The 9,747-nt window shown below is 40.0% G+C and overlaps 2 protein-coding genes across 2 annotated transcripts; both read right to left on the minus strand.

The window, feature by feature from the left end:
• Positions 1-3: 3 nt before the first annotated feature.
• On the minus strand, positions 4-3,573 carry LOC147847220 (pentatricopeptide repeat-containing protein At4g18520, chloroplastic-like; the record flags this gene model as incomplete). Its single annotated transcript, XM_087339434.1, has 2 exons — positions 3,313-3,573; positions 4-1,149 (listed from the first exon to the last, which is right to left on the minus strand). Coding segments are annotated over exons 1-2 (1,230 nt in total), but the record flags the coding sequence as incomplete, so codon positions are not given.
• Positions 3,574-7,451: 3,878 nt separating this feature from the next.
• On the minus strand, positions 7,452-8,424 carry LOC147847221 (uncharacterized). Its single transcript, XM_087339433.1, has 3 exons — positions 8,160-8,424; positions 7,882-7,999; positions 7,452-7,791 (listed from the first exon to the last, which is right to left on the minus strand). Exons 1-3 carry the CDS (start codon positions 8,300-8,302, stop codon positions 7,468-7,470), a joined length of 585 nt encoding a protein of 194 aa, XP_087195559.1. The 5' UTR covers positions 8,303-8,424; the 3' UTR covers positions 7,452-7,467.
• Between the last annotated feature and the right edge of the window lie 1,323 nt (positions 8,425-9,747).

Here is a 9,747-nt window from a genome sequence, read left to right on the forward strand (position 1 = left end):
AGCTCCTGTCATCCCGCAAGCTTTCAAGATGCTGACAAAGGTTATTCCATTTGGCGAAAGTCCTTCCCTTTGCATCTGTTTGAAACAGTTCAATGCTTCATCACATTGCCCCCATTGAGCATATCCTGCAAGTAAAGCAGACCATGACACTACTCCACGTACAGGAAGCTCGTTTAACACTTGCTTTGCTTTAGCAAGAAATCCACATTTAGCATACATATCAATTAATGCATTACCAAGAACCATGTCCTTCTGTAGAAGCCCCCTACGAACTACTTCACAATGAATCTCCTTGCCCTTTTCCATAGCTTCTATGCTTCCACATGCCTTTAAAATGCTAGTGAGAGTTACTACATTTGGAGAGAGACCATCATCTTGCATCCATTCCAAGCAGTCTAATGCTTCATGGAATTGCCCCTCATCAGCAAATCCTGAAATCAATGTCGACCATGAAACCACATCCCGAATAGGAAGCTCTTTAAGCACTTGTCGTGCTTTTACAAGCACACCACATTTGACATACATATCAACCAAAGCATTACCAAGAATGACATCCTTCTTCAGCAAGCCATTACTTACAATCTTGTCATGAATCTCTTTTCCTTTTTCAATAGATCCAATACTGCCACAAGCCTTCAAAATGCAAGCAAAAGTGACACAATCTGGAGAGAGACCCTCACTTTCCATCTGTGCAAAACAATTCAATGCTTTGTGACCTTGTCCATGTTGGACATACCCTGCAATAAGGGCAGACCAAGAAACTACATTGCGGACGGTAAGTTGCTCTAGCACTTCTTGTGCTTTAGAAAAAACCCCACATTTGGCATACATACTTATCAAACTGCTAGCCAGAAAAGGACTCTTTTCAAGTAAGCCTCTTCCCTGAATATCAGCATGTAGTCTACTGCCTTTATCAAGATCCTTCTTCTTGGCGCAAGCCTTCAGTAAGGTAATAAATGCAAAATCCTCCTCTTTGTTCATATTGTTAATTTTTTTGCAAGGTTTCTCCATCATTAGCTCTTCATATGTTGAGAAAATAATTGGTCTCCTCCTCAGCTCTTCATATACCCAACATGGATTGTAACATAAATCAATCCACAAAGACTCATGATTATTTATGTGTTTAATATCTGGCAATGTAGAGTTTTTCTGTAGGAACACAACAGAAATCATATTCTTGTTATCATGCGGAAAATGAACCAAACACATCCAAAAGACATCTATATAATCAACCAATGGAAATGGATCTATTGTTGGTTCTACTGTAAAACTGTGCTCAGGACTGGGAGAAAGGTTCCCTTGTTCATGAAATGCCGATGGGGATTTTACAATTGCCAATCCAAAATATTTTATAAAATGAACACAATATGGTGGAATATATAGATTTCCTACTAAATTCTTAAAGATTTGCACTACTTCCTCGTAATATCCTATTGTTTGCATATGAGAAGTAAAACTAACCAAATAGTAAAAACAAAGAAAAATATTAATGCATTTATAGCAACCCAAGTGATTATACACAACCTGCAAGAAAATGGTGCCATCATATGACAAAAAAGGATGCCTATGAGGAAGCACAGTATTGGGATTTATATATTCATGAGCAAAAAATTCACCACTGTTTGACAGTATATCAGAGAAATCTGATCCTGATCTAGAAACCACAATTATCACATTTCTACATGAAGAGCCAGTATTATGTCCATCACCAATCCCTGCAACACAACCCTCAGAGCCACACCTTCATCTGATACAACAGGAACCTTCAGTATGTATGAGTGTCTGAATATAGAGGACTAGAAGCTGAACACCTCAAATGTGGCAAGGACACTTGCTACTACTTGCACACATATTCAATAGACTCTTGGTAGAGAGCCTTCACAACGCATGGACCATGCAAACAACGCTGCTTATCCATAAATCAGGAGATTCAATCAAACCTGGGAACTATCGAGCCATCATCATTGGCCATTCACTTGCCAAAATCTATAGCGTGTGCTTGAAGTGGAACTGAGAACTTATCCCAAGGTAGAAGAGATATGATCCTTAGGATAAGTAGGATTCAAACAAGCCTTCTTTACCATTGGCCACATCTTTACGTTAAGTTGCTTGGTGGACCAAGTAAAGGTACAAAAGAAAAGAGAATCTGGCTTCTTTGAGGATTTTCTACAAGATTTCCTTGTATCCAGGGAATGTTTTCATCAGAAACTCCACGCACTTGAAATCCCCCTGATATGATATCAGTGAGTATGTGCATTATATGAGCAAGTGTTGGGAAGAGCTTGATGTCGAAGGAGGTTATCAAGAGTCATAACAAGCACCATTAGCGTGAAGCAAAGTAACCTAATTACATTTTTCTTTACCTTGATAGTAAAATCTTGGTCTCTGAATATCTTAATACTCTGGATGATTTTTCCCAAAAACAACATCTCACAGTGAACCCATGAAATATAAGGCCATGATCTTTCACACATCTGCACCAACTCGCCCACAAGTTGTTGTCACTCTAGAAGGAGGCCAAGTTGAAGAAGTGGATTAAAGTTTCCCTAAAGTCACATTTACAAGCACCATTAGGCACTTCTCTATGATCCAAGATGCCAAAGATTGACCCACTCAAGAATCTACAACTCTAGCAAAGTTAGGACAACAATGCCAACAAGCATTCTTCCAGGTACCTCATACCATGGTTATTCGACATATGCAATCATGTGTGCTCCAAGCCTCCCCATTCACATATGGATATAAATAGAGAATCAACTAGTCATGATGTTGTCTTTGACGTGACAAAACCTTAACACTTCCCGTGCAGCTGCCCAGCCTACAAACACTAGACATATGCAAAATTCTTACCGGTGTACATTGCCCTTCAATAGATGACGGAAAAGGCTGACCTGGTCCACTTTGGTTACCACACGAGACACAAAGGGAATCAGATACCACAGACTTCTTCCATAGGACAGTATCTCCACAAACAATGTGCAGATGAGTCACCATAGGATAATAATACATCATCATCCTCTCTCTCCCTAGGTACAATGTCTTTCCTTAAAAAAATTTAGTATTGGGCATATATTAGATCTTTCATTAGTCAATTTAGCCTTTTGAATATGTTAATTTGGCATTCGTTTTGATACACGTAACTTCACATGCTACATGAAAATGTTTCACTTTTGGTCCCATAGATCATATTTGAACTCCAAGGGAAGATATTAAAATCCATGCATTTATCTCTGCCTTTCTGAGGATGCCAAAATATCATCATCATCATCATCATCATCTCTCTCGCACACATAACCACGAGCTCATACTTACCTGTCTATAAATATAGCGCCACAGAGAAGGATCCTTGAAGTAATCCTTCCACAAGAGATCCATAATGATCCCTCGTCCCACCATGCCGGAATCATAAACTTCTGTCAGGTGGTTTCCAGAGTGCAATTAGGCGTCTCCTCCATGTCCACACGGAAGCTGCGTGTCTTCCGGTCTTCAAAAGGCAGTGCTTTATTCGCCAGCAGGGAGCCTGTCTTCGAATCACCATTGAGCCTGCAACAACAGGGATTGTGCATTTTCTGATTCTCCCTTAGGTAATTAGCAGTTTTGAACACAGCATGTAAAGTATTAAGCTTTGCATGTATGCAAGTGTGCTTTGCATGTATGCAAGTGTGTGTATATAGATACGCACATGTGACATATGTATGTATGTATGTATTTATGTATGTATGTATGTATGTATGTATGTATGTATGTATGTATGTGTAAGTGTGTGTACGTTTGTTGTCTCCATCGTTCTCATGATATGCTCATGGACAGTTCATGAAGATATGACGGTTTCATTGTCATATGCCGATTGAGATTCATAAGCCTCCTCTTTAACCCTTTCTCGCTCAGAGGTGGTTCTCACCCTCGTCATGAAGGTATGGTATATGTATTTTGGGCCATGTTTTCGTTGTACCTAAACCAAACAACTTGATTCTTCTCTTGATCGAGTGACATATTCGGTCACTTGCCCCCTTGTATGACTTTCTTTATTCCTGAAGTGTTTATATTATCGACACACCACACTTGTCGCCTGTTATGGATTCAACCGTTGTAGAGTTGTTGGGGTGACATTATGTTCAAGCTACGATTGCCTTCATGCACAAGAACTTTCACTTTCACTTTATTGTAGCAAACACGATTGAGGGGATAGTTATGGTCCAATGGCAATTCACTTTGTGTCACCTCTAATGCAAGAGGATACACTCAAAGACTCATTCTAGAAGTGTAGAGAGAGAGAGAGACCAACATTGTAATACCAGAGTATAAAGGTAGTATCTATAAATTATTAAACCCCAACTGTGAAAGGATGAAGTTCATCAAGTGGTTAGCATTTTGTTTGTGGTGACCAAACAATTGTCATTTGTCCCTTCTCACATCCTTGATAATAGAGTAGAAACTGACATGAACACCCCTAATATGATTATCTCTGTGTGAGCTCAAGAAATAATTAAGAAAACAACCAAGAGAGATGTGGGCTAGGAGCAATCCTGCACTCACTCAATCTCTTCAAACCCTTAAGCATTAAGTCTTCTACTACTAATGGATATGGATTAATCAAAGTTGAGATATTTTGGTGATTTCTTACTTTATTATTATTTTAAGTATTATTGTTGTTTTAAGTCATTTAAAATGTTGGTGATTTCTCCTTCTCTTCGATGGAATATATGTATCGGAGGTCTCTTATACTACACCAATCCATTGTTTGGAAGAGGACAAGGTTTGGTTTATGATATCATCTTTAGTAGTTAGGGTATTATGGAAGGCAAGATGTAAATGTGTATTTCAAAAAGTTATGCTGAATGAGGTTGAGTTAGTCAAGGAGATATGGTTCATGCTCCTCCATACTCTAAGAGGTCAATATGATGCAATACTTGGTGAGCTTGATGTTGTGTTTCATAAGCAACAACATTTTCGAGAAATTTGGAAAAAGGCAGAGGTCTTCACCTTTTTTGGGGAGAGAATAAAGTGGAGATATTCTCCACCAAGATGGCTTTTTCCGCCCCCCACCTTGGAAGGACCCTGCATGACCGCTTCCACTACTAGACATGTTGGTTGATGTGGGTAGGAGGGTTATATTTTATTGTATGGGTTCTTTTTTAGCCTTTGGGCATCTTTTCATTAATACCAAGGTGAATCTTGACTTTTTTTAAAAAATGTTTTGACAAGCATTAATTGTGTGAGTTTATGATTAAGAGAGAACGATTCAAGTTTTCTTTACTAGTTGATGTAAACGTTCATAGCTTGAGTGTCATTGACAACTACCCTTGCAATTGCTAAAAAATAGGGTTCGAGTTGAATCAATACCTCAAAATGATCTCATTGTAATTTTCACAAAGAATATTGCAAGATGTGAACTTGGTAAATGTTACGGGCATGACCATATAATATCTCGTGGTAAGTTCATAGTATTCTACACACAAGGACAACTTGTGAGGGTTAATCGAGAGTGTAAAGAAGGGAGGATTACTTTTAATCCTAGGGATTGAGACAACCCATTAAGGCAAAGTGTGAACTTGCCTAGGGGCCTTAGATATGGCTATAAATATAAGGCCTAACTACTCTCATTTGATACATTATCGACTATGTTGAGACTCAGATCTTGTGGTGATCAACTCTTGTAGCAAGTGCGCACCAAGTACAACTCGATGCCAATATGTAGGTATGGGACGCCGATCAAGGCTCAAGTTTATCTCAATCCCTTCGTTGGGGGGTGATTGGTTGGATCGCCACCCTTCTTTGTTGGTCTTCTCTATTTTCCTATCTTATATTTCCTTATCTTTTGCTTACATTAGGATAAAGCTCTAACAGTAAACCAAAACCAAAACAATAGTGAACGTGCATATGGAAACATGAACTCTCGAATAAGGGATTGTTTCCATCATTCTCTAGGTTTTTAAGACATGATCAAACTTCAAAGGGGCATGTCATGATAACAAGCTCAACCACACAACTTATGTGTAAATACACTCATTGCATGTGTTCAACTTTGCCATTGATTCAATGAATGAGAGATGCCTTTGCATTGAATGAAGTGGATACCGTAGATATCACACTCAATGTCCACTCATCACAAGATTCTTCATAACCTCTATGATACTCCAAGCTTGGCAAGTTGCAACCTTAGACAAAGAAACCAATTAACCAACAAAAAGCACTTGAGTGTGTATCCTCTTGACATGCATTGAGATCATTATCAAGTGTGAATCAAGTTTCTTATACCTCCTAGATATTATCACCTTTGGCGATCATTATATGCCATGCCAATTCTAATGAACCTTGTTCCAAAATTGGTGACTTATGAACCATAGAAAGAGTGGTTATTCTATAAATAGATATATTTTTAACTACTAAGGGAGACACCAATTGTGATTTATTTATGGATAAGGACTTGGTTTCTCTCAAATTTATGACTATGATACATTTACGTTGTACCATTCTCTGAATTTCATGACATATTACTCCATGGAGGATTGAGCTTGGGACCTCTCAATATTATGACTTTCACACATGTATACCAATGTGTGTTTTTCGCCATGCTTTGAACTTTTTGTGACACATTGTTTAGCATTGTATAGGTTTTCACCTCACTTTAAGCTTTCCCCATGAGGAGGGGTGTGGAACTACAAAGATGGCAAACTTGAACCAAAGTAATGGGAATCCAACCATGATGAGTGGGGTGTGAAATTTTCAACGCGGTTTTTACTTTGGATATCAGACCATATACCTTGTTGCTAAGATGGTTATGTTGAGGAAATGCACGTGGTCTTGGTAGCACGAACATCCAACTGACCAGCCTCCGATCGATGTACAGTATGGAAACACTTACAAATATGGTGGACCTGAAATGCTCTGATTTATAATGTGGGAGTGTTGCCGTGAGGTAGTGACAAAGTGGTTCATCCAATTACTAGGTGTAGGAAACGGCTCGGCTCAAGCCTAAACCGAGTTGTTAAACCGTTTTTAAACACTTTGGAGTTGTGGAGGTTTGGATCGGGCTTGAGTTTCCTTAACCAGTTTGAGCACGGTTGGCTCAAGCCGAACCAAACCAATTTGGTTCAAGTTTGAAAACTTCCAAACCGGTTAAGGCTTAACCAGTGTGGTTTGGACATGGCCAAACCGGTTAACCTGAAACCGAACCGTTGCAGATTGCCTAACATTGTCAATTTATGGCAATTACCACATCATAGACAACATACGTGTGTAGAATGACAGTATTATTATGTACATGTTTGTATGTATACAAACCCAATCAATGTCTTTCCGATCAGAGGTAGCTACAAGGAGAATGAATCAAAGCTGCTGATTAAAATGTTTCAGCAGATTAATCATTGACATGAACCGGGGATGTAAATAAATCAGAAAGGTTACTACGGATATGGATATGGATCTTAGTAACCTTCAAATTGTACGGATATGTACAGAACAGGGTCATGCCATTAAGGAGGAGAGGTATGATCGACACCTTATACTATTCTGCACAGTATCCATGGCGTCTGTACTTCTTGTATAACTGAGACCTTGATTGCACTCAAATCCTTCGACTCGAACAGGAGATGGCGCTGCCATGGCTGGGTACATCGGATTCAACAGCTGGAGATGATGGAATTCTGCATCCTGCGCCATGGGGTTTCTCGCTCTGCAAGGTGGAGAGCCTGTGAAGATTAGATCTTTAACTCCGTATGAGCTCTTGCCTCTCACATCATCATCATCATCAGAAGCAAGCGCTGTATCTCTCTCTGCAGAAGAAAGCTCCTGTCATGTAACAGGAGTAGCACCAAATTAAGCACCATTCCCTGCACTCGCAAAAAACAACGATTTGGTTATACATAATATTGGAACTACCTTGTTCAGGAAAATATCCAAGATCTCATGGCTTGCTCCGCATGATTTAGACATTGCGCTTACATCGTCATTAACGCTGCCAGCATACGCTGCATGAGCGTCGACAATAGACATGGCACTGTAGACCACACGAATATCAACAGTATGTTAGTATAACATTCATGGGTATAAGTAGCACAGATGGTGTAACTACAGAGAATCTCTCCTTCCTGCATCGATGGATATCAAAATAATGCATAATATACAAATCCTGTTTTACGTCTTGATTGCATATATACCTTTGCGATCTTAACGTACTCCTAATCATCGTGGGAGGCCTGATGGATAGAAGCTCTGCAGAGACTGAGAAAAGGTTATTGGACGCCATAGCCGGGCTCTGCTGAAGTATAAGAGAAGACCTCTGTGGCATAGGGCGGATCATGTTGAGCCTGTGATCTTCCCGAATAGTGGTCGAGCTTTGCGGATGACATGTCGAAGCCTGATGGAGAATTTGAGGGGAGGAGGGTGAGGATGCATGCGTTGCCACATTGCTACTGCTGCGCCTCATCTGTCTCTGTGTGTGTGTGTGTGATGGGTAGTCCCTGCGCGTGTGAAGTTGTCTACGCGGGGGCGACGAAGAAGAAGAAGAAGAAGCTCGCGATGGCGATGGCGATGGCGATGGTTCGAATCTGGGAGGAACGGATCATCAGAGAATGCATTTAGGGTTTTCTTTTTTGCTGAGTCACATCCAAAACCACTAATCTGTTTCTGAATCCGCTAACTTCATTCCCCGGTGGTTTTCCAACAAACCGCTAGTCACCCGCGCAGAACCGTTGTTTTTCGCTTTTTCGCTTTTTCTGACTCGGCACCACGCGCTCTGCTTTTTCTTATCATCCAACCAATACATACATGCATGCATGCATGCATGCATACATATATCATCCCCATCCGCTTTTTCTCATTGGTTCCTTGGAAATCCCCTTGGCTTCACGGTGGCCCATATCTGTATGTATATTATTTCCCCCTTAGAGGCTCCTAACCCGCCCATTTGTTTTTCCTCATTGCCACCCCAACACCTCTCCCTTTTGGCACTCTGGCCCTCCACATGTCCGAACACACCTCCACGTTCAACCTTTCATGCCCTCGTATAGCACAAAAGCGTAGCATAAGCTGTGTTTCCTAACAAAGCTCTCTTGTTGTTTTATGCGATTGGTTGTATTTTCATCGTCAAATATGAGCCCCATTGGGAAGGGAAGGAGTTGAATGCATATTGGGCGAGGAAGAGGTAGATTCTGACATCTTCTTAACAATAAGACACTTGGGATATATACACGGTATTCTTGCATCTTGAAACAACTATTAACTTGGATATTTCAACTATGTTGGGTTGGTTTTATCGATTTGGTTAGCAAAGCTGCCATCACTTCCGTCATTTTAACAATAGTGTGATTATTCCTTTGATGGCAAATTTGTATAATGTGTTTACGAAGGTATTCGTAAATCGACTATAGAAATATTTATAGTAGTTTAATTCATTGAAGTCAAAATGGTCTCATTGTGGGTAGGAAGATGTTGCATTATGTGTTTCATGTTCAAATTATCATGGACTATGCCCAAGAAACACAACATGCATTGCTTATTGTGTGAGGAAAGCTTATGCTCATACCAAATGGTCCTTGGTTTCAGAATTGGTACATACTAGTGGTTGTTAATCGGGTATGTCTTGCCTCAATATTTTATTAGGGCAAGAAGCTATATCTCAATCAATCATTACTGCTAAAATCACCTTAGCATATGTCCTCAAAAAAATCAATTCATTAAGGATGCCCACGTAATCGAGTGTTGTTTGCTATTGTTACCCATCCTGTTTTTTTGTTGCGAATCGAG

This window comes from Azolla caroliniana, unplaced genomic scaffold, assembly GCF_043228905.1.
Source record: "Azolla caroliniana isolate FFs.n. ecotype wild unplaced genomic scaffold, voAzoCaro1.0.p SCAF_1335, whole genome shotgun sequence".
Taxonomy (NCBI): Eukaryota; Viridiplantae; Streptophyta; class Polypodiopsida; order Salviniales; family Salviniaceae; genus Azolla; species Azolla caroliniana.